Source organism: Ursus arctos, unplaced genomic scaffold (genome assembly GCF_023065955.2).
Source record: "Ursus arctos isolate Adak ecotype North America unplaced genomic scaffold, UrsArc2.0 scaffold_13, whole genome shotgun sequence".
In the NCBI taxonomy this organism is placed as follows: domain Eukaryota; kingdom Metazoa; phylum Chordata; class Mammalia; order Carnivora; family Ursidae; genus Ursus; species Ursus arctos.
This window is the reverse complement of record NW_026622797.1, coordinates 60,514,589-60,540,566: the sequence shown is the minus strand read 5'-3', so window position 1 is coordinate 60,540,566 and position 25,978 is coordinate 60,514,589. Positions and strand designations below refer to the sequence as shown.

At 40.6% G+C, this 25,978-nt stretch overlaps 1 protein-coding gene across 15 annotated transcripts in view; it reads left to right on the top strand.

Moving 5' to 3' along the window:
- KLHL32 (kelch like family member 32) overlaps positions 1–25,978 on the top strand; it is a 253,190-nt gene that overhangs the window by 117,689 nt on the left and 109,523 nt on the right. For all 15 annotated transcript variants that reach the window (XR_008959002.1, XR_003319828.4, XR_006411007.3 and 12 more), the window contains one exon: positions 2,755–2,853. Coding sequence is in view for 10 of the 15 variants with exons in the window: in XM_026511771.4 (XP_026367556.1) it covers positions 2,755–2,853 (99 nt within the window). In the remaining 5 variants the exon portion in view is untranslated. The remainder of the gene's footprint in view (positions 1–2,754; positions 2,854–25,978) is intronic.

Here is a 25,978-nt window from a genome sequence, read left to right as displayed (position 1 = left end):
TATGTTATACTAATCAAGGAAAGTAATTCTGAATTAAAAATCTATCTAGAGATAAATTAATTCACCAATGATTTATTAGAATCAGTTCATCAATATGGAGTGAAAGCTATGTGTTGGGCATTATTCTAAGTGTTGGGGGTATAGAATAGACCAAGTCCCTGCCCTCCTGGGTCTTCCATCCTGGGGGTGGAGGAACAAAATAATCACATAGATAAATATGTACGCTGTCGAGAGGTGGGAAGTACTAGGAAGAATAAAGTGAACTAAGGAGATAGGGCATGAAGGTGATGGGGAGTGGAGGTACTGTTTTACCGAGGATGGCCAGACAAGGCCTCGCAGGTAAGAGGATATCTGAGCAGAGGACATGAATGAGGGAGCCATGCTGGTATCTTGAAGAAGAGTGACCCAGGCAGAGAAAATGGCAGTTAGTTGTAGACGTAAGGTGCTCAGGCTATTCACAGAAACTTTTATGTTATAGTGAAGACTGGATTTCTTTTCAAAGAGATAAAAAGTCACTGGAGAGGTCTGCATAAGGCTGTGACCTTTAAAGGATAAATTTGATTGGTATTATTAAAAACTCTATGGGGAGTGAAGGAGAAAGCAGTTTGACCAATTAGGAGGCTATTCTAGTAAGTGTAGGAAGACTGGCGTAGACAAGAGTGTTAGTGATGGCGGCAGTACTGAGTGGCGGTTGGATTCTGGAACTATTTTGAAGATCGAGCCAATAGGGGTGGCTGATGATCAGATGTGAGGTATGAAGAAAACAAGATGAGTCAGGAGTTGCCTGAGGTTGTAGCCTCAGTAACTGACAGTTGCTGTTTGCTGAGATGGTAGGATTGGGATAGGAGCAGGTTTGGTGGTTGGTAGAGAGGATCAAGAGATCAGTTTGGGGCATGTCTAATTTGAGCTGCCCATTAGCTATCCAAGTGGAGATAGGCAGTTGGATAAGAGTCTGGAGTTCAAAAGTGAGGTTGGGGCTAGAGAAAAAAGAAAGTGAGTGTAATGAGTAGTATGGGTGGTTTTAAAATCATGGGATTACATGAGATCATCCATGGAATGAGTGGAAAGAGGAAAGAAGAGATCTGGGGACTGAGTTCTGGATGTCCCCAAAGCTTACCGGTTGGGAAAGAGGTAAAGAGGGAGTGGTTAGTGAAATAGAAGCCATAAGAGGTAGTGCTATCACAGAGGCAAGGGAAGAGATTTTCCAGCAGAAAGAGATCAACTTTGCTAACTGCTGTTGGCTTGAGTAAGATTAAATGTTGAGGAATGGCTATTGGATTTGGCCTTTGGATTTGGAGGTCATTGGTGACCTTGATGAGAACATTTTTAGAGGAACATTAGGAGCAAAACTCAACAGGAATGGGTTCAAGAGAGAACAGAGTAAATAGTGGTGTTTTATGTGGACAACTTTCCTGAGGAACTTTGCTATGAAGAGGGGCATGGAGAGAGCTCTGGAGTCAAGGGAGGGGATTTTTATTTCTTAAGATAGGAGCTATAAAGCCGTATTTGTATGCTGATGGGAGTTATCAAGGGGAGAAAGAGAACAGATAATGCTATGGGAAGAGAGGGGACAATTGCTGGTGGAAGGGGTTGAGTTCTTGTGCACAAATGGAGTGTTGGGTAAAGCCAAATATGTTGATACAAATATGGGTACGTGGCTTGGTGAATTTGGTGGTGGGAGGCTTTGGAAGATCATGGGGTTAGAGTAAGGCGAGAAAGGAGGAGGGGGAGGCTTGAGGAGAAAGGAGTATGAAGGAAGAAGTAGAGTGAATTGATCAGACCAGGCTTCCCTGTGCACCAGAACCACCAGGGGCCTTGTTATAACACCCTAAAAATTTCTGATTCATTTAGGTCTGGGGAGACATCCAAGAATTTGCAATTGTGACAAATTCCCAGGTGATGCTTCTGCTGCTGGTCCCAAGACTAGACTTTGGGCTTGGGGCTGGGTTGGGACAGCGGAGTAGCACTGAAGGCCTCCCTGTGCCTGGCAGGCCTGCGTGTAGAGTGAATCCAGTCAGCGTGGTCATGTGTGTTTCTGCAGTCCTGTTTGTCGGCGCAGGAGCTGGCATCAGTAGGCACAAAGTTGGACTTCACCAGAAAAAAATGCAGAACTGATATGACCAGTGTGTTTGGGAAGCTTTACTTCTCTGGGATGTCCTTGTAGTCTGAAAATGCTGTTTCTACATCTTCCATTTGAAATAGAAGGGATTAGAGAATCTGAGATTGAGAAAAAAAAAAAACAACAAAAGTTTGTGGTTGAAATTTACTGTTGTAGGACTTAGAAGTAAAATGGAGTTGTAGTCGCCTCTGGTCTCCTATTGAAAGGGGAAACATAAGCCCCCTTTTCCTAAAACATCTGCTAATCATGCTGTTTCTGTAATCTACAAAATTGTGATATATACTTCAAAAACTAAAATTTGGTTCTTCTGGATTTTATAAGATTACTTCCATCACACACAGAATTTTAAGACTATTACGTTGTTCTTTGCAAATGTTCATGTCCTCCTGCAAAAAATAAGTGGTTAGATGCAGAGCCTCACACGCAGGAAGTGAGTTCTGGAAGTGACAACACAGCTATTTGAGTGAGGGCCACAGCTCTATCAGAAGAGGAAAAAAAGAACTGACTCCCATAATAAAGTACAGTATTAATTCAGATCTCCTATGTTAAGCAGCAATTTAAATATAGTGGATTTGCATATTAAGCATTAATTTTTAAGTCACTGATAGTTTTCTTTTTATTAAAAAACAAAACAGATTTTGTTGGAGCCAGGCGTGATCCAGGATGTGCTAGCAGCTGGCAGTCACCTACAGCTGTTGGAGCTTCTCAATTTATGTTCCCACTATCTCATCCAGGTATGTGAGCTCATCCTGCTATTGTGCCCTTCCCATCCCTTGCCCCTGCAGTCGTCGGCCTTACTCCCTGCTCCCCGACCTGTGCCTAGATAGGTAAAATGGAAGTAGGGGAGATGTGGCTTGTGGAGGTATAATTTCTCCGGGGCATGAGCCGAGAGCCTCCCAGGAGGGCAGCTGGCAGCTCTCCTGTCCTATCTCATAACCCCCATCCTCCCCGCCCACCCCAGGACCTCACTGCCCTTGGGCAGCAGAGTAACTCCACGACCATGCTCCAGGTGAATTGCTGGGGCCCCGGGAGATGACACTGGGAAGGGTCTTCATTTGAAGCTATGTTGTCTGGGTGCAGGAATCACCCCACATGCGCACAGAGTTGAATAGTCACTTAAGATTTCAGCAGCAGTCGCTACTATATCATAAAGTCACATATAATTAAGTACCACATGAACTTTCCAGGCAGTCAGTGCTGGAAAAGCGATAAGTGATCCGTGCATTCTTCCCCTGGTTTGCTGGGAAGATCAGGAAGGGCTCTGAGACGGGGAGGAAGAGAAAATGCCTATCCTCTGAGCACCGATGTGTCACATTTAGTCCTCCTAAAATCTTTGCACATTTTTATAGGTGAAAAATAAGAGATTTAAAATGTACCCAGCTTGCCTGAGGTGGTAGAGATGGTGAGTGATAGGCCTTTCTCATTCCGAGGACCATTTTTTTTATCTTGGATAAAAACTTTTTGGTTCATTAGGAAGACACGGGACGTCTTAGGCAGACAGTATGGCTGTGAGGCTTTTATTTTACAGAGTTAAGTCCCGGTTCCCTGTGTTGGAGCCTCTTATTACCTCCATTAGCATGACTTTTACTTGCATTTATTACATTATTATAACAACAGTGAAAATACATTTTTAACAATGACAAATCCACACAATTTAATTTTACTATCCTTGCGCATATGACCTATTAGTAAGTATAAAAAATCCTGTTTGTTTTCCTGCCCATTATTTTGTTTTCTTCCTAGTCACTTTCTCTAATCCTAAATACAGCCATTGTTATTGACACCTGTCACTCAGTAGGTGGCTTCTCAAGCTCTTTCTCGTATATCATCTTACATCGTCTTCCCGGCAACCTTGGGAAATAGGAGCCCGTGCTTCCCTGAGAGACAGTGTGAGCAGTGTCAGCCACGTTCACCTGAGGACCACTTCAAACACAGTATATGAAAGTTGTATCATTATCTCAGCGCGTTTAATCTGTCAGTATATGTTTAACTATTATCATCTGACTTTCCTTTCTTTTCCCCTCAGTATTGTTGGGTGGTATGGGAGAGCTGTTTTTAATCCCTTTTTCTGCAAGTAGCAAATGGGAATAACAAAGAAAGGTTAGAAGACTTCAGAAGTGTGTGTTTGACTTGTGAAATTGAAATTACTTTTACTTGACATTTTTACTTCAAATATTGCAACTTGAGCCTTCAGCCTCATCACCTGATTCACTTTGTCCATGGCAGGTAATATTCAGTGATGTGTGTTTCTCAAAGTTCGGTTACAGAGCTCATTATCATCATGCATGTTAAAATGGTGTGTATATATATACAGGAGTGTGTGTGTGTATGTGTGTGTGTGTGTGCGTGTGTGCGCGTGTGTGTGTGTGTCTTTACCTACACCTATAATTTCTATAAAAAAGAATTCCAGAAGAACATCCGAAGTTCATGGGTACTTTCCCCTATCCCATCAGATGAATTTGTTGAGATACCAAGTGACTTGAGCACTTTGAAACTTAATTTTTGCAGTTCATTATTTTGTTGAAGAAAAAATGTAGCCTGCATACAGATATATTTTGTGGACAGTTTGCTTATTATTCACCTACTTGATCAGTGGTTGAAATTTTCACTTTCTTTTCGCCAGTGTTTTCATTTTGTTCTCTCATGGAACTTTATTTTTCCTTTTTATCCATGATGTTGCAAGATGTCCAAATTGTGGAAGAAAACTTTGACTATAAGAGAACCAAAACCATGTGTATTTAGAAATCTTCATTTTGTCAGTCTTTTGAAAATACATACACTTCCTCTCTTTTTTAGGATTGTAAAATTACCAAACTGGGTTGCTATGCTTTTAGATTTTGATATGGTCCTATAACTACACCTGTTTACAGTGTTTTGGTATTGTCACTCAACTGATTCTTAATTTCATATGGGACCATTTTATTGGGTATATAAAAATGTTTTTCGTTAAAATGAAAAATCTTTAGTGCTTAGAATATACTTAGAAGTGCCCTGCGGGGGGTGCCTGGGTGGCTCAGTTGTTAAGTGACTGCCTTCCGCTCAGGTCATGATCCTGGAGTCCCAGGATCAAGTCCCACATCGGGCTCCCTGCTCAGCAGGAGTCTGTTTCTCCGTCTGACCTTCCCGCCTTTCATGCTCTCTCTCTCTCTCTCTCTCTCAAATACATAAATAAAATCTTAAAAAAAAAAAAAAGTGCCCTATTGGGGCACCTGGGTGGCTCAGTGGATTAGGTGTCTGACTCTTGATTTCAGCTCAGGTCATGATCTCAGGGTTGTGGGATCAAGCCGTGCATTGGGCTCCTCACTCAGCTCAGTCTGCTTGTCTCTCTCCCTCTGCTCCTCCCCTTGCTGGCTCTCTCTCTCTCTTAAATAAAAGAAGTAGGGGCACCTGGTGGCTCAGTCGGTTAAGCATCCGCCTTCAGCTCAGGTCATGATCTCAGGGTCCTGGGATCAAGCTCAGTGGAGAGTCTGTTCTCTCTCCCCCTCTGCCCCTGCTCATGTGCTCTCTCTCTCTCTCACTCTCTCTCTCTCAAAAATAAATAAATAAAATCTTAAAAAAAATAAAATAAAAAAGTAAAAAAAAATTTAAAAAAATGTTGTGTCCTATCCATCAAGGTTAGCATATTTTCCATGCTTTTTCAGTACTTTGTCCAACTAGGAGTTTGTGAAGCCGTTCTTCCCTACTAAGATGTCTGGTCTTGTTTGTTATTCTCAAATTACCACTCTTTCTTTGGTTTGCTTCCAGACTTGTGAGAGGTAGACCTCTGCTCTGATACCTGATACTGCCTTCTGGTGCTCATTCCTGTCTGAGGAGAACCCTTGGGCTGACACTTCCTGAGTCCCTGGGTCATTAGCCGTTACCTTGGCCTGAAACTCCTCTCTGCACAGGTGTACGTGCTGCTGCCCCCCCAGCAAAGGCAAGGGACACCTCGAGGCCACTGCATGCTCTCCTTTTTCTTGCTTTTCCTCGGGGAGGCTGCTGAGAGCAGGGGCCTCAAACCTCAGGAGCCGTGCCCCTCTGTCAGTGAGGACAGCCATCGAGTTAGCCTCCTACGCTGGGGAGCCTTCACCTCATTCATGTTTAGTCCCCAGGCCCTCCGGGCGGCAGGCCCTTGTGAACACACAGGTTCTCAGCACACATTTGTAGAATAAACGGGGAGCCTAGCAGTGCAAATGATGTGTGTTGGTGGGGCAGGGGGCTCGGGGCGGGCAGTGACTACAGCAAAAGCCTATCATTCCAAGATAAGGGATTTACGAACAGCAGCTCGGGTTTGCATCCGTCCTTACCTGCTTGGCCGCGCACGCAGTTCCAGAGGACTCTCCTGTGTGGCCTGTCCTGTTAGTGTATTCTTAATACACATGTCCTGTCGGACTTTCATCTGCTCTCGGAGATCCAGGTCCAAATAAAATGTGAGCGCTTCTTTCCCTTCTCCTCCTCCTGCTCTCCTTCCTTGTACATTGTGCTTTAAAAAAAAAAATTCATCAGAAAGATGTAATTTATTAGATTCATTGAAGAGCAGTTATTGTCTTCAAAATGGGCCCAGTAAAAGGCACGAGTTACCCTGCTTTTCAGAGTGTACGTGTTTCTATACATGCCATTCGCTGTTTGAAGTCTTATAAAGGAAGCTCTGCAGACCCTCGTCCAGAGTGATGGGCTGTGGTTGCAGTGGAGCCGAGCGTCCCTCTGGTCAGCATTCCAGACTTTTTGAATCCAGTTTGTTCTCACAAACTCTGATTTTTCCTAGACTTTTAAAATGAGCTGCTGAACATCTCCACCTAAGCATCACACACAGAGTTCAAACTGAACATGAGAAAACCCGTCCTTTTCTCTGTTGATGGTACCATTAATCTACTAGTGTTCTAGAAACTTGGACACTGGCTTAGACTCCTTCCTCCCCGTCATATCCACTCAGTTGTGAAGCGGAGTCGATTCTACCTCCCAAATACCTCTCAGACCTGATCCTTTTCTTCATCGTGAATGCTCTTACCCTTTTGGGGGGGCTCTCATCATTACTGGCTGTAGATTATAGTGAGTTCCTCATATCCTCCTGAGGGGTCCGCTTGTTTCTAGCCTTTCTCCAGGCCAAACCATAGTCTCCAGAGCCTTCGTTATCTTTCGCAGGGTGGGGAAATAGCTTTTGTCGAGGGCGTCTCCATACCAAGCATTTTGGACAGTGATTCTCCTTTTCCTCTGCTAAGATGGAGAAGCTTAAATTCAGAGCTAGGGTGTTGATCCAGTGGGAATACCGATGAGCTCCCCTGATGACCATTCTCGATCATCCTTAGCGTCATCTTTGAGGCCAGGCTTGTTCCAGCCTCCTCTGCAGCCTTAATGCCTTTCCCAGCCCACTGTGCTCTGGCCTCTCAGGTGACCTTTCATTCTGGGACTTGCCGTTAGGGGAGAAGGCTAGGGGGCCGGCAGAGCCTGTCAGTCCCCTTCAGATTGTACCAAGGAACAGGAGTAGGGAAACCATGTCACACACACCGCTCCCCCACCCTCTCCTCAGCTGATGCACCTGTCATAAGATGAGGGGAGCTGGCCCCTGGACTTTGTGTTGTATCCCCTGAAAGTGATGCATTAGGAGATACGTGCTTCGCTGAATGTGTCTTTTTTTGTAGTTAGCTTTCAAAAGAAAAAAAAAAAACCAACTTTTTACATTCCATACCACTTCTCCCGAATAGCAAATAGTATATCCTGTTGTTTAATTAGCAAGTGTTTTTTGTTTGTTTGTTTGCCAAGTATCAGTCTTTAGTATGATACGCAATTTAAATATATTGACAAGAAAGAACGGTCATTTCTAAATAAGGCCACCCAAGTGGTGAATGAGCTCCTTTTGAAAGAATACTCTTAGTATCTCTTCCTAGGCAGCAGGTGGCAGTATGAATCCACCAGAATTCCGTAGTTAATTTAAAGCAAAAAATCAGAAAAAATGAAAAGAAAAATTATTTATTTTGCTACATATTAGTCTTCTGACCTAATCAGTAAAAAAGTCATTATTCACACCACACTGGGCAATATGCACTGTAATTTTTAACAAATAATAGGAAACTGTTAATGTGTTCACAGGAAATACAGTTTTGTCTTGGGCTGCTGTGGTCATTTATCACTGCACTTTGTGAAATCACTCATTTGTTCTAATTTGAATGTAAATGACTCTAAGGTTTTACAAATAAGGTGACAGACTCACATAAATGTAATTGCAGGGTTCATCTCCCTCTTTTTATATATCACTCATTAGGTTATGAATTAAATACATCGTATTAAACCAGGGGCATGTCCAATGATGATATTGTAATGGCAAATTACTCTATGCTATTAGAGGTGTATTTTTTATTCATGGACATTAATTTGTCATTAAGCGGCATTAGTTTAGCACTTTTATGTGAAAGACGTGACCTGAAAGAGGAGACGTGCTGCTGTGATGGGAGAGGGAAGGGACATAAGCGCTCTAGCTAGAGCATTTTATCACCGCCAGGAAAACAGAGGGGCATTTGTTTTATTTTTATTTTTTCATTTGTTTTATTTCCTGCTTTTGTAAGTGTAAAAGATCATTTCACCCGATTGAAGGCGTTGTTCTGCTTACAGTGCGCGCATTTGGCTCATCTGGTAAAGCAAAGCCAAAATTCTCACTATTAATCATTCCGAAGCCAGGAGCGCGCAGGAGCGGGAGGGAGCCCGCGGCTTCCCGCCCTAAATCTCCCTGCTCTGTGACTGATGCTTATTAGTCATCCGTTGTCTTCGTTTAGTTTTACACTAAATGGGCTACCGTGAGAATTAGTCATTTTTCTCTCTTCAGTGAAGGTACAAAGGTTTCAAGAATGTTATTCTCTCATGAGGGTATTAGGAAGAATCCTGGATATTTTGTTCCTTTTTTTTCATGAATGGAGATTTTACTGTTCTTTTACCAAGAATATATATCTTCTGTTTCCAATTTTGAGAAACACTGGATCCTTGAAATAGCTTCATAGAAGCCGCAAGTATCCAGCTGCTGCTTTTGCATCAGTTTCCTCACGGGTTAACATGGTTGGAGAATGTCTTACTGACCTCAGTTTATGGCGGGCTTCTCGAAGGCGGCAACCAGGCCTACCTCCTGTCCATGTCTTCCTTCCCGTCTCATCATGTGAGCCCAGTATGTCTATTTGTCATCTTGGGTGGCCATACTGATAGGCCTCAGGCTGGGTGATTTAAACAACGGACGTTTATTTCTCACTGTTCTGGACGCTGCAAGTCCCAGGTTGGGGTGCCAGCATGGTTGGGTTCTGGTGAGAGCCCTCTTCCTGGCTTGCCGATGGCCTGCTTGCTGTGTCCTTGCATGGTACAGAGGCAGCAGGCTCTCTGGTGTCTCTTCACGTAAGGACGCACATCCTGTCACGTGAGCCCCACCCTCATTCACTCTTCTAAACTACCTCCTAATTACTTCCCAAAGGCCGCATCTCCACGCACCATCACGTGGAGACTTAGGGCTTCAACACGGGAATTTTGGAGGGACACCGTTCAGTTCACCGCAGTGTGTACTGACGAATGAATGTGCATCCATTCAGTAATTTTTTCCTGCTTGTTCAATAGTGAAACTGTATATTATGAGAGGAAAATATATTAATAAGTCAGTCTTTCATTAGTTTTACTCATTGAATACATTTTTGTAAGCTGAAAATACTTTCTGTGGGGATTGCATTTGGCACTGAGGATCTTGCATATTTTACAGTATTATAATAGGGTTGTCATTTTTTAACTAAGTAATACTACAATGACTTATAGAAGGTTATCTCTTCCAAACAATGTATTACTATAATTTTAATTATTAAATTAACAGTATCTCCTAAATACATAATATATAGTGGGTGTTCTGAATAGAATAATTTATCTTCAAGGTTGAGAAGAAGTTAGAACTCATGCTCATTTTTCTCCAACACTGAACTATTTTTTTCCACATTAGATAAGACAGATGATTGTATCAACATATATATTTAATATGCCGCTAATCAAATACACCAACCACATGCTGCTCCATAGTTCACTGGAGCTGATACTCTTGTATTTGGAGAAAGTTTGAGTACAAAGTTCGGAAAATACATTACAAATGGTTTAATCTTCTGGATATTTTTTTTAATCGGTGAAAATGATCAGAAAGGGTGGAAATGTATCAGTCCTAGTTAATCGTAGCTAACTACTGATTATTTGTTCTAATCAAGAGTGTTTGCTATCTGGCACAGAATATCATATTTGCCAAATATCATTAATATTTGGCTTTAATATCTATCATAAGGTCTTTTAGTAGCCATTTTAGGATCCCAGTTAATTTTTTCATGTGCTATTAGGTTGACTTTTATTCCCTAAGTCCATACCAAAGGATGTCAGTAGTGACAGCCCAGAGGCATGCTGGCTGGCCAGGGAAGTCATTTTGGCATTTAATTTATTTTGTGGATAATCTGAGGTTGACTCTATCATCCTTGTTTGTAAGTTTTTAATGAGAAAAAAAGATTGTCTTGAAGGATTTTTCTAATGCTAGTAATTTTTATTCTAAGTTAACTATTGCTAAGCTGCGCCAGCATGCTGGGATCGAGCCCTGCATCAGGCTCCCTGCTCAGCGGGGAACCTGCTTCTGCCTCTGCCCCTGCTCATGCTCTCTCTCGCTCAAATAAATAAATAAAATCTTTAAAAAATAAATAAATAAAATAAAATAATTCTCAGCATATTTTTCTCAAAAGTAAAATGTTTCCAACGTTTTATTAATGCCAGAGTTCAGAATCCAGACACAAAGCACACAAATATCAATCTCATTTAATTCGATTTTTAATGCTTGGAAATTAGGGGCATTACAAGAAAATCTGGGCTTCGTTTGAGATATTCATCCTCCCACCCACCACCCACTTGCAGGTCTTTCTACCCGTAGTTAAGTGTCTTGCCCTTTTCTGTAAGGCTAAAACAGCCTTTCTGCTCCTTACTCTATCAGGAGCCTTCTGTGTTTCCTGTGGTTTCAATGTCCCCTTCTCCACTGGCTCCTTCCTTTCGGTTTTAAAATAGGATCAATAAGATGAGAGAAACTTTTCTTCCTCTGTCAGTATCGCAACCCTCTTCCATTCACTACCAAACTGTGATCAGTGCCTGCACTTCCTTATCTTCCATTCACTCTTCAATCCTATTGAACTCATCCTCTGCCTCATTACTCCTCAACAGCTGTCCAACAAAGGTCCCAAAGCCGCCTAATTATCAAACACAGTGGGCCCCTTGTGGTGTCTTAATGTGACCGCTCTCCAGCATTTCCACACTGGGAGCTCCACTCTCTGCTACAGTTTTCTTTTCTCAAGACTCTCTCCTAATTCTTCTTTTCATTCAGACCCTACATAAGCTCTTCTTTGAGCAGCTCCTTGACTCCCCCTGCCGCCGCCCCGCCCCGCGCACAGTGGCTCCACGCTGGTACGCTTTGCTTACCGTGGCTCTCTTTCATCCACATGTGGACGGCTTCTTCGCAGCCTCGTCTCCCGCGCGCCAGACCTCTGTGCTCAGCCAACATCTGCACTCGGCCTCCCACATGCGCTTCATATTCATCTGTACCCATTTTCACACACCTGCTTCTCCTCCCCGTCTTTGTTAGGGACTTATCATCCTTACAGTCACCCAAACCGGAAGCCTTGGTATAATCTTACACAGCTCCATGAATCCTACTAAATTTTATTGGATTAGCTTCTTAAACAGCTGTTCAATATGCCTTGTTTTTGAAATCTTCATTATCACTGACATCAGTCAGGTCTGGATTATCTTTCTGGAACATTCCTGCAACAGCTCAGCTGTGCCCCCTGCCTGTTGTCTAATGATAATCAGTACCTTGCTGTACAATCTAAGTTACTTTTATGCCCACAAAACAATTATTTATTTTCCTAAAACCCAAGCTGGATCCCTGTCTCCTGGTTACACAATAGGTTTCCAACCTTGTTCTTTTTCTTTCTTGTCTCCCTAATGTGTTCTATTCTTGCTGTACCCAAGAACAGCGTGTTTTATCATCTCTACGCTGACTGCCTAATCAGCATTTCCTTTTGGCTGTCCCAGGGCACATGAGCTTTCTGAGTGTGAACCCAAGCCAGAAACCCAGGAGTCATCCTCAAATCAGTCATCTCCTTGTGCCCCACATACACTGTCACCAAGGCCTTTCAACTCCACTTCTTTAATTTTTTAGAGGAGTTTTAGGCTTGCAACAAAATTGAGAGGAAGATACATTTCCGGTTAATACCTCTGCCCCCACATATGCATAACCGCCCTCATTGTCAGCATCCCCCACCAAAGTGGTACATTTGCTATCATTAATGAACCTGCATTGATATTATCCTACATTATCACCCAGAGTTCACCATTTACATTCATGGTTCACTCTTGGTGTTGTCCATTCTATGGCCTTGGACACATGTATGATGAAATGTATCTGCCATTATAGTATCATACAGAGTAGTCTTTCTGCCCTAAAATTTTTCTGTGCTCTGCTTATGCATCCCTCCCTTCCCCCCCTCAAACCCTGGCAACCACTGATCTTTTTACTGTCTATATAGTTTTGCCTTTTCCAGAATGTTGTATAGTTGGAATCATACAGAACGTAGCCTTTTCAGATTGGCTTCTTTCACATACTAATATGCATTTAAATGTCCTCTGTGTCTCTTTGTGACTTGATAGCTCATATCTTTCTTTTCTTACCCCAAGATTTTGTTTGTTTATTTATTTTAGAGAGAGAGAGAACGGGAGTGGGGGGAGGAGCAGAGGGGGCGGAATTGGGAGGGGGAAAGAATCGCAAGCAGACCCTGCAATGAGCATGGAGCCCATCGTGGGGCTTGATCTCAGGACCCTGAGGTCATGACCTCAGCAGAACCAAGAGTCTGATCCTTAATGGACTGAGCCACCCAGGTGCCCTGATAACTCATTCTTTTTATCACTGAATAATATTCCATTACCTGGGTGTACCTCAGTTTATTTACTCCTTCACCAACTGAAAGACTTCCTGGTTGCTTCCAAGTTTAGGCAATTATGAAAAAAGCTGCTATGAACGTTTGTGTACAGGTTTTTATGCGAACCCCCTTAATTTTGTTCCCTCTCATTCTCTCTATTTCTGTTACCACTATCTTAATTTGAACTTTGATTATTTCCTAGACTGAAGAAACTTCCTGCTTCCCAGTGAACCTGCTTTACTCTTGCCGCACTCTGGTACTTCCTTCAAAATTCTGTTTGATTGATTTGTAAAAATAACTTTAAAAAATTCTGGTTGATTTGTAAAAAAAAAAAAAAAAAATAATAACCTGATTATGTCACAGTCGTGCGTAAAATCATTTATTAGTCAGTGGTTCATCACAGCCTCAGAATGAGGTTCATTCTTCCTAATTTGACACACAGGTCCCATCTTTATTATGAAATTTCCTATCTCTTCATGCTTTTTTTGTTTTAAACAATTTACTGCCTATGTGCGATGCCACAGTCATTATGAACTTCATGCATTTCTCTGCACCTTAAACTCTTTGTATGAAGCCTCTTTCTCCATGGGTTATTCTTCCTTCATTTTGTTACCTTATGAATTCCTCTTCAAGAACTTTGCTCATGAGTTTTCTTCTCTTCCAGAGCTGCCTGGTCAATCCTCCTAGTTGGAGTCAAATTTCTCTCCTCTTCATTTGTTATGAATAGTCTTCCGGGGTGCTGATCGCACCAAATCGTGTTGATTTACTTCTCTCTCTCCATGGTATAAGTTCATGTCCCAGAGTTATGTGACCTTGGGCAAGCTACTTAACTGTTTTGCCCCCACTCCTCATCTGTAAATATAGACATGGTACCCAACATACAGTCTACCTTTTGGGATGTTGGAGGATTCAGTGAGATAGGCAAGTAAATATCCTACTTGCAGTAGGTGCCCTGGAAACCAGAGCTAATAAAATGGAATGCTTCACTTGTGAATTCCTCTATTAGTTCTGCTGTTATTTTCTTACCTGTTTCCCTCACTCTTGCCTTCCTTCATTCCTGGAAATGTCAGCAACTTTACTACCTACCTTCAATTGACAACATATTGGACAAGTCTGTTCCTGAAAATTTTGAAAGTGATCACCATTCTGTAAAAGGTGTTTTTTCTTTCAGGCACTTCTCTTTGATTTTGTAGAAGGGCATGCATTGTTTTAGGAAAAAAAGTTACAAATAATTTAAATGAACCATATTTTCTCCTTGCCTCTGAATTGTGAAAACAGCACACTGAAATTGTACTTTAATAAATAGTAAAATCAATACTTTTTTTTTTTTAAGATTTTATTTATTCATTTGACAGAGAGAGAGAGGCAGCAAGAGAGGGAACACAAGCAGGGGGAGTGGGAGAGGGAGAAGCAGGCTTCCCACGGAGCAAGGAGCCCGATGCGTTGCAGGGCTCCGTCCCAGAACGCTGGGATCGTGACCTGAGCCGAAGGCAGACGCTTAACAACTGAGCCACCCAGGTGCCCCTAAAATCAATATTTTTAAAAGTAACACATTACATTGGTATTAATGCTTTGTAGTTAGGCAGTTTTGTTTTATTGTTTCTCCTGCCCTTCCTGTAAATAAAACATCTTGCCCCTTTCTCATATACAGAATCCAAGAAAAAAAATGGAAAAAATCCTTCACTTCTAGCTTCGTGCTTGGTAGCTGCTTAAAAACCCATGTTTGTGTGTGATCCTTCTGCATGTGCCATGAAAGCTCCCCGTGATAGGAACACTTTATAATATAGTTGCATGGTGTCCTGAGACCTCCTGACTAGGGAAAATGAAAGCAGTGCATTTGTTTAAAGGAAGGAAAATGTAAGTTATTCCTTAGTAGGAGACTGCTATTCACATGCTCACCTCCCTCCAGCTGTCTTTCCTTCCTAGACTTCTCCATCACCCCTTTCTCATTCTCTATCCACAAATGTCCTTTAGAGCAGCTTTCTGGGCTTTTCCCACGTTGAGGGATGTGTGCTCAGGTCCTGGGAGAATGATTGCTTGTCTGTATCATTAATTCAGCTCTAGGTACCCTGGCGTCAGCCCCATGCCTTCAGTATAATGTTTGCTCACTTCCAAGGCTGGGATGAGGGACCAGGAATTAGCTCTGCTGCAAGAATATACATATGTACATATTACATACATACATATATATGTATGAGTTGTTACATATGTAATATGTAATATTCTTTACTCAGATGCTCAGATGTGTACTATGTATTGGTGGTTCTTAAATTTGACCATATGTGGACTCACCTGAACGGCTGGTTAAAACAGACTCCTGGCCCCACCACCAGAGTTTCTGATTCAGGAGGTCTGGCAAGGAGACTGAGAACCTGCGTTCTAACGAGTTACCAACTGAACGTGATGTTACTGGTCTGGGACCACAGTTTGAGAACCACTGCGTTAGATGCTGTTGCCACACCATGGCACATCAGTCACGTGCCCGGTAAATCACTGCTCTTTGGATTTCAGAAGCATCGTCATATTCAGATGAATTCAAACTGGTCCTCGTTTGTACTTATAAAAATACCGATGTTATGTATCCTTCACAGCATCCAAAATATAAAAAGTCAAAACAATGCAGATTTGAAACAAACAAACAATAAAAAAGCCTTCCAATCCTCATTTTTATGGATGATAATGGCCAAGTCTATGTGGATAACTGGCAGATTATCCAAAGTCTTCAGAATTGAGCTAACTTTCACCACTGATTTTGTGTACCGGAGCTAAGTAAGGAAATAGATCCAAATTACTTCTATGCTGTTCCTTAAAAAACGTTAACCTGATTTTGTCTCTCATAGTTCAAAAAAAGTTGATGGTTACTGAAATTTTCATTATAAAGCCCTACTTGCACAGATAGACTATTTTCAATTAAAGAAAGGAAAGTATGTGTCCATTAATTTCCTCTCTAGTCCGTAATTCAGTGGTAATTGCTTGATGTGCTGAGCCAGCTGCGGGAAACTTTGCAATAGCATTTTGTAGCACATGGTGACGGGGGCTGGAATTATTCCTTCTTGACGTGGCCGTGTCTCTGTGCTTCCTTCCTGGATTTCCAGCTTACTACAGACTTTCCCAAGGAACAATATAAAATTATTCATGAGCCTTAGATATTATGCATACAACTGATTATGAAAATGTATTAGTAACCTAATTGTGGAATTCCTCTGTTATATACCACAAATATATTTAAATAGGCCTTCAAAGACTCCCAAGAATTAGAGCACATTGAGGTTTTTTCCCCTTGTCGTTTTTTCAATTGATGCTAATATTTTGTTTTAGTTGAATCAGAATGTATCATATACATATTTATATAAATATAAGAATATATGGTAGCATATAGTTGCCCAGATATATGTGTATGCTTATATACAAATATACTTCTATCTCTCTGTATATTTATGCAGAGATAAAAATAAGGTATACCAAATAAAAATATCTGCTTTTATGGTATTTTATTGTATCACAAGTAATTTGGGCTGCATTGTCAATGAATGGCTTGTTTTTTCTCTCATGAAAATTAACTTTACCCCATCGACCCTGATACAAAATATTATAGAGAAAACTCACAGTTCCCTTTGCATATATGATATACATGCTAATCTTTTTCCCTACATGATTCATCCCAAGGCTATTAAAATGTTTGGGTTTTGTTTATACGATTGTTTGTTTCAACATATTCCAAAGGGCCAGCCTTCCCCCACACGCCCAAAACAAAGCCCTTCGTGCTGCTTCCTCGACTCCCGGAGTGTCAGCCGTTTGTGCAGCACTAGGTCCTGTAGTCACGTAATGCCTAGATTTATAACTAGGTTGTAATCCAAATAGGAAACAGGTGGAATCACAACTGGGTATGGTGCCTTGGATATTAATGGCCTGGCTCAGCAGTAGAATTTCTAAAGCTGTATACACTTTTTTTTTGCCTTAATTATGCATTCATTAAAAGCTTTTATACCCAACAGAATAAAGTAAATATTTTTTGATCTCCATAGTGTGCTCCCAGACTGTAGATTTGCACAGCAGGGTCTTGATAATCTGAATAAATTGTATTTCCCCAAGGAGTTTATCTTTCAAAGAAGGTCATAAAGAAACGTAGCTCTTCCATCCTTAGATTTCTCCATGTGCCTTTTCTGCCATATGTGATATAGAGCATGGGAACCGGGGCATATTTTAGTAATACATATGTGGTGATGGTCCAGTATAAAGTCTCAATCTGTTCTTTATCTCTGGTGAAGTCTTTCGTAAATACAAAAGAAATGAATGATTTTACATGACCACTGTGATTTTTGCTGACACATGTAGAAAAATTAAGACCACAGTAGACATTCAAGTGTTTTCTTCCCTTCTCCCGGTCAGTGAATAAGATTCATGGAATACGCAAAGTTGTAGCTTAAGCCCTGTTAATAGCATTTTAAAAAGAGCGCGGTGGTAGCAAGAGAGCTACTGTATGTTGAGCATCTTCTATGTGGAAGACACTTTACACGCACGTTTGGGAATCCTTACCACAGACCGCTCTTGCCATTTTTTAGTTGAGAAAATTAGACTCAGGTTAATCATTTGTTGAGGCCATCCAGATGGGCCCGCCTCAAATCACGTGCTTTTCCCACACCTCCAGACTGAAGATGCAACCAGTTCCTTGTCACCATGACTTAAGACCTAGTAAAAGAGACAAGGGAAAGATAAAATTATAAACACAAAGAAGTATGCACAACAAGTTGAGCTTATAATTTTTCTGAGTCATGAAGAGTAAGATGGCACAACACCTGATATTGAAGGATAGCCTAAAAATAACATATGATTGTGAAAAGTTTAGACAATAGATTTTCTTTCTCTCTTTGGGCTGCCGTATTTATCTCCAGGGTGGCTGCCATATTTATCTCCAGTGTGGCTAACATTCTAGGCATGTACTTTAAAAATGTCTTAAGTAAGGGTGCCTGAGTGGCTCAGCCAGTTAATCGTCTGCCTTCAGCCCAGGTCATGGTCCCAGGGCTCTGGGATCGGGCCCCGCGTTGGACTCCCTGCTCAGTGAGAAGCCTGCTTTTCCCTCTCCCTCCACTGCTTCCCTGCTGCTTGTGCTCTCTCACTTGATCTGTCTCAAATAAAACCTTTTTAAAAAGTCTTAATTATTTAAATATTAAGATATTTCACAAATATATTAAATATTTAATAAAATATTAAAATATAAATATTTTAAGGAGCAGGATAATGTATGTTTTATTGTAAACTAACAAATGAAACCCATAAGAGTTGACTTTTTAAAGGTCTGACATTCTTTCTTACCTACCCACTATTCATCAATCAAAATTAAAAGCTGTAAAGACAGAGAGGAAGCTCTAAAGTACAGATACAGTGTGTACCTTTATGCACAGCTGGGGAGAAAACTATGTAACCACTGGCAAACGGTTTAACAAATGATACAAGTAGCTCCTGGCATTAGAAGTAAGAAGAGGGGACAGTCTTTCCATCTAGAAGGGGCTGGCTTGCTGGCTTTCTCAGGAAGTGGAATCTGATCTCGGCTGTCCCTCCCCTCTGCACCTTCCCACCTCAGAAGGAGGAAAGCATATATAATACAGAACTTACCTTTTTTTGAGAGTGTATTTACTTATTTAAGAGAGACAGAGGGAGTGAGAGAGAGCATGAGGCAGGGAGAGGGAGAAGTCAACTCCCCACTGAGGAGGGAGCCTGGATGGGGATCATGGGATCATGACCCGGGCTGAAGGAAGATGCTTAACCAACTGAACCACCCAGGTGCCCCGGAACTTCCCTTTTCTTACAAGCTTTTTAAAGTCTGTTGAATCAGAGTCTTTGAATGCTTCACAAACAGCTGGACATTTGTGTATCTCTGGTTATCACTAAATGCCAAGAGAGAGAAAGTTCTTTTCCAACATTCTGGGAAGGGAAAAACAAACAAACAAACAAACCCCCAGGATGTGAAGTCAGAAGAACCAAGATTCACTGTAGAGGCTGGGCCTGATGCCTCTGGCATCACAAGTGGGCTTTCCACCGTATTTATCAGTTGCATGAAAAACCTGTGTGGTTTGCATCAGGAGAGAATTACTTATGCTCAAATCAAATATTTGAGAGCACCTTTCTTACTTAATTGTAGGAGATCTGTTTATTTGCCCAACTGTAAAATCATACCTATAAAACTGTCATTTCTACTTTCCATTTGAAGAAATGGATATGCTTTTAAAAAAAATGGGTTGCTTTTTAAAATTCATAATCCAACAAGTATTTTTCAGTTACAATCTGTGATAAAGGCATTATGATTGGCATTGTACAGGGTACAAAAATCATAAGACGCAAACCTGTTTTTACTAGTTACTAGAGACATTTTTACTTGTTGGAAGATATGTGCATGAATAGCTTAGAGACAACTTAGTTGGTATGTTACAGGAGACTTGAAGTAGGAAGCATTAGGATTCAGCCAGTGACAAAGGGCTTCATATTTATTATATCTGACTTGGTACTTGGTCTCTGTAAGCAGCCAACACAATGTTTTAATTTAACTTGTAGTTAATATTGCTAAAACTCAAACCATGCTAGTTTTATATGCAGAGTGGGTATATCAAGCTCTTTGGGTTAGATTTGGGAGTAATTTCTTTTTTTTAAATTCTTGACTTCATAACAAGGGTGGCTTCTCATTTACAGGGGTTCTCAAAATATGATGTAATGTCAACATTTCATAATAGAACTTTAAGTTTCGAGTATGCTGTTACATGACGGTCATAAAAACTGCTCTGTCTCCTGGACATCTTTATCTGTAGTATTGTCATGTAGTAATTCAGGTGACATTTTGAAGGGCATCAATAATTGGATATGAAAGATCATAACTATAATAGTGAAACACAGCATTGTTCAGATAGTCCCATCTGTTGAATGTTATTACCTAGAAAAATCTGAAATCTTGTTCAATTTAGTCATTTTGGAAGGAGAAACTTCAGGAAATCAAATGGCATTACTTTTATTCTGACCTTGAGAGAAGTTTTTTATAATCTTGAACACAAGTCATAATTTTCCATCCTGCTACAGGTTGCTGATGCTTATTTTTATTTCACAAGTCAGTAATGTTCTCAGAACTCGATGAGGCAAGAGACATCAGTGTTAGTAAGGCCATGTTTTGCCTGGTATCCTTAGCATTAAATCAAACCCTATCCATCAGATTTCCAAATCTTGTCTGTTTAACAAGGACTCCTAGACTTGGGAAAGAATATCTGTGGGGCATACGTTGGGGCTAGTCTGCAGTAGATGCGATCACAAGATGACAGATACTTTCTGTGTTCTGTATAATTCTTGGGCCAGGGCTATGATTACACTGTCGTGCTGGAAAGGTCAAGGAGATTACTGTTACTGACAGGCTAGGAGATGCATGGGTGTGGCTAAATCAAAGATAGACTGTGTATTAGAAATACGCATGATTGACTTGCAGCTTGTGTCGCTGTTGGCACACATCAGGACGCATCTCTTGGCTGTGACATACGTAAGCTAGGCTGTGGGTTATGTGCAGAGACTATGCAGACCCCAGCTGTAAGGCTGCATACACATTTCTCTCCCATTCAAGAAACTGTATCAGAAAGCAAGGGAGTTCAGCAGTAGGCTTAAATCTGCTCGGAGTTGTAAAATAAAGAAAATCTTGTATGAACTTTGGTCGCTAATTATTAATATTTGCTTAGTTGAGTTAGAGAGATAGACTTGCTAATACAATAGCTGATCGCTATGCGACAGATGAGAAGAACCACCAGGGCACATCAGGAAGGCTGACACTCATCATTCTCTTGCTACTCTCCTGGCTTGGGAAGAGTGGTGGAAGGGCCACAGGGTCTACCCACAGCCCCCAGGCTGTCCTGCTTCTCCCACTCATGTCCTCACCACCTAATAATTTGCCTCAAAAGAGTAATCACGTTTAAATTTTAATCACTTTATTGTGTGTTCAGCTTTCAATTAAAAACTGTTTGCTAGTACAGTTGGAAGATTCCACAAATTAAGGTAAGATACTAATGACATTCAAAACATGTGAACAAAATTTTATTGGAATGTTAATAAAATATATTTTTTAATAAACAATTAAGAACCTAAAAAAATGTAATCACATTTGAATATAATCCCAAATAAAACAGTATTTACTTTCTTCATGCCTTCTTTTCTCTGCTACCTTCAGTAGTTAATCTGGGGAATAACCATTTTAGTGACTTAATCAGGGGAATAGTCCACACAGAAAGACTGAATTTGGGGAATATATAAGGTTTAAGAATTATTGCACTTTAAATACCAGTGTTTATTCCATAGCTAGTATAGTATTGGGGACACATTTTATGGCTCTTCTTCTGTTATTTAACTTGTCATCCATCCTATAAGAAACAAATAGAAGGGAAGAGAGAAGCCAAATAGCCCTAAACCAAAGGAAAATAAATACTATTTAAAAAGGTTCCCCAAAGAACAACAATGTATGCACCATAATTCTGAATAGAAACTAAATTTCAAGTGAGAAGCAGTGTGACAGAAATGAAATGTTTTTAGAAAAATAAAAAAGATTGTCCTTTTACTCAAGAGAGTTTCTTGTTGCTGAGCTATAATTTCCATTCAAAATCACTGCCTCTACCTGGGTGCTTGGATTTTGAAGTCACAGAATGTAGGAGAATGGGGACAATCTCATAATTAGGACAAAGTATCATTTGCAAAGGTACTTTGATCTGAATAGCCAATTGATAGAGGAAATAATTCTCTCTTGGTCCAAAAAAGAAATTTTGGGTGGATTGCAATGTATTTTTTTCACGGCAGAGCTGTTACATTGCACTCATCCATTACCACTTTCAACTCCAGTCATGATGACCAGTTTTTCCACTTGGGAAACTGAATGGCCATTGAATTTGCCTTTGTGTGTACGTGTAGGAAGGACAGAAACAGAAGGGAAGGGAGGGAGGCCAATGAATATGAAAAGTAGGCCGATTTGAATGGTGTTCAGAATTGGATAGATAGGTTGGAAAGACATGACGTGTTCGTTTTGCTTGATTTTACGTAAACAGAAAAGGCTCATGGACATTGTTTCTTATGTGTTCACACCTGTTCCCTGCTAGATACCAGGGACACAAAGCGATCCTTGGCACAGGGAGCTTAGATTTAGTAGAGGGAGGCTGATCTATAATGAAAGGGCACTTTGAGTGGAAGTGCCCGAAATCTGCAGAGGGCAGGGTGGAGGCACAAAGAAGGAAATGGTCCGTTCGGCCTGAACCAGGGAAGCTGGAAAGATGAAATGGGTTCGTTTATTCAAGTGTGGCTTGAGCCCCTACCTAATGTGCCTAGCACTGTTTTAGGTACCAGAGATAAAGCAGTGAATATTAAATAGGTCCTTCCTCCCATAGAACATACTTCATGGGACTTGGGGGACAAACACATTATAACTAAGTAGGAAAACAAATGCAGAAGATAATTACAGATAGTGGTGAGTGCGAAAAGCAAATCAAATGGAGTAATGTGGAGGATAACGGAGAGGAAGGGGGGGTGTGCTAATTTAGATAGGATGGTCAGACAGAACAATGGAAACATGATTTTTCATCCATAGGAATTCTGCATATATTGCTTCCTCTGTTCAGAATATTCTTCCTGCAGTCCTATCACCGTTCTGTTTTAAAATGCAGGTTTTATTATTTAGGTATGGTGAAGTCGACAGATCAGGGAACAACTGTCATTGAAAAGATACTTTGTTATAGTTCCCAAGAGGAGGGGGGCACAGAATAGCCTCAGGAAAACAGGGGGCAGCACCTGGGTTGGTCAGGAGGTAGAAGGAACAAGGGGAAAGCATGGGCAAGAGGCCTTTATTGTGGCTTCTGTGGGAGAGGCAAGACAAAGTAGGGTATGGAGGCTTAGGATTGGCTAGTTTGACTAGTTCAAGCAGACTCTGGGACATTTGGGTTGTCTATAATTGTCCAGTACTCGGCCCTGGGATGATTAGGGAATAGTCCAAGAGGAGTATTGCCTCTTGGGGTATAGGAGCCAGACACAAGGTGCACTCTTGAACAAGTTGTTCGCTGTCTCTGAGAACTGGCTAGTCCTGGGAGGGGCAGTCTCTTCCGAGTCAGTGACACCCCGAAGGCCAGAGCATCAAGAATACAGAAATAAGAAATTATAGTTAATACTCATCCCCACCCCACCCTTTGCTAACATCTGCTCTTCTTTTAGCTATCAGCTCCATGTGGCTTCTCAGAGAAGCCTTCACTAACTTTCTACCCCAGGTCAAATCACCCATTATGGGCATTTACAGCCCTATATTCTACCCTTTGTAGCCTTTACCTCAATTATAATTTTTCATTTATTTGTAATACGTGTTGCTCTTCCAACAGAGTATACACTCTGGGAAGCTTGGAACTTGCCTGTTTTTCCTCATCTTTATATTGCCAATGCCTGATGTGGTCCTGATGATGTGAATGCGTAGCCCATTGAAACGGCTGAAGCCAAGCCACAGTGGGTGGATTAGTACCCTTTAGGTTAAGAAGGTCATCAAGGTGTGGATCATGGAAGGCTATGCGGTGTTACTGAGTTTAGACTTTCAACCATAAGCAAATGGGAACCCACCAATGGTTTCTCTCTGTCTCTTTTTTCTAAATTGAAGTATAGTTAACATATAATGTTACATTAGTGTCAGGTGTACAACATAGTGATTCAGCAAGTCTGTATGGTGTACTGTGCTCATCCCAGGTGTAGCCACCGTCTCTCACCATAAACACTGTTACAATACCATTGACTCTATTCCCTGTGCTGTACATTTCATCTCTGTGACTTATTCATCCTATAACCGGAATCCCATATCCACCACTCCCCTTCACCCATTTTGCCCATCCTCTTACTCCTCTTCCCTCTGGCAAGCATCAGATTGTTCTCTGTATTTATGAGTCTGTTTCTGCTTTTTGTTTGCTTCTTCATTTGTTTTGGTTTTAGATTCCACATAGAAATAAAATCATATGGTATTTGTCTTTGTTGGACTTGTTTCACTTAGCATAATGCTCTCTAGGTCATTCATGTTGTCACAAATGGCAAGATCTCATTTTTTTTTTAATGGCTAAGTAATATTTCTCTCTCTGTGTGTGTGTGTGTGTGTATGTGTGTGTGTGTGTGTGTGTACCACATCTTCTTTATCCATTCATGATTGTTTCTGTATCTTGGATATTGTAAATAATGCTGCAATAAACATAGGGATATATATATCTTTTCAAATTAGTATTTTCTGGTTTTTTTGAGGGGGAGTGTAAATAAATACCCAATAGTGGAATTACTGGATCATATGATAGTTCTACTTTTACTTTTTTGAAGAACCTTCGTACTGTTTTGTACAGTGGTTGCACCAATTTACATTCCAACCAGCCATTCACAAGGGTTCCCTCTTCTCCACATCCTTGACAATACTTGTTATTTCTTGTCTTTTTGATACCAGCCATTCTGTCTGGTGTGACGTGATGTCTCATTGTGGTTTTGATTTGTGTTTCCTGGCTGACCAGGGATGTTGAGCATCTTTTCTTGTGATTTTTGGCCATCTGTATGTCTTTTTTGGAAAAATGGCTATTCAGGTTTTCTACCCATTTTTAAATCAGATTATTAGGGTTTGGGGTTTTTCTTTTTTTTGGTTTTCAGTTATATAAGTTCTTTATATATTTTGGGTATTAACCCCTTATCACATATATCATTTGCATATATCTCCTATTCAGTGGGTTGCCTTTTCATTTTGTTGATGGTTTCCTTCTGTTTATTTTTTATTTTGGTGTAGTTCCAACAGTTTATTTTTGCTTTTGTTTCCTTTACCTGAGAAGGCTTATCTAGAAAATTATTGCTGAGGTCAATGTCAAATAAATTATTGCCTATGTTTTCTTTTCGGAGTTTTATGCTTTCCCGTCTCAGATTTGGATCTTTAAGACATTTTGAGTTTTACCTTTGTGTGTGGTATAAGAAAGTGGTTCAGTTTCATTCTTTTGCATGTGGCTGTCCAGTTTTCCCAATATTACATATTGAAGAGACTGTCTTTTCTCCATTGTATATTCTTGCCTCCTTAGTTGTAGATTAATTCATCATATAAGTGTGAGTTTATTTTAGGGCTCTTTATTTAATTGATCTATGTGTCTGTTTTTGTGCCAGTACTGTCCTGTTTTAATTGCCATAGCTTTGTGTAGTGTATCTTTAAGTCTGGGATTGTGATACCTCCAGCTTTGTTCTTAACAGTGCTTTTGCTGCTGGAAGTCCTTTGTAGTTCCCCATAAATTTTAGTATTATTTGTTCTAGTTCTGTGGAAAGCCCAGTTGGTATTTGGTAGGGATTGCATTGCATCTGTTAGTTTGCTTTAGGTAGTAGGGGCATTTTGACATTTATTCTTCTACTTCTTGAGCATGGAATATCTTTCCATTTGTTTGTGTTGTCTTCAATTTCTTTCATCAATGTTTTATAGTTGTACAGGTCTCTCACCTCCTTGGTCAAGTTTTTTCCTAGGTATTTTATTCTTTTTGGTACAATTGTAAATGGAATTGTTTTCTTAATTTTCTTTCTGCTACTTTGTTATTAGTGTATAGAAACATAATTGATTTCTGTATATTAATTTTGTCTTGCAACTTCAGTGAATTCATTTGTTACTTCTAATAGTGTTTTGGTGGAATTTTTAGAGTTTTCTATGTATGGTATCATGCCATCTGCAAATATTGTGAAAGTTTCAATTCTTCCTTACCAATTTAGATGCCTTCTATTTCCTTTTCTTTTCTGATTGCCATGGCTAGGACTTCTAGTACTATGTTGAATAAAAGTGGCAAGAGTGTATATTCTTGTCTTGCTCCTGATCTTAGAAGAAAACTCTCAATTTTTCACCACCGCATATGATGTTAGCTGTGGGTTTATCATATATGACCTTTATTATGTTGAGGTA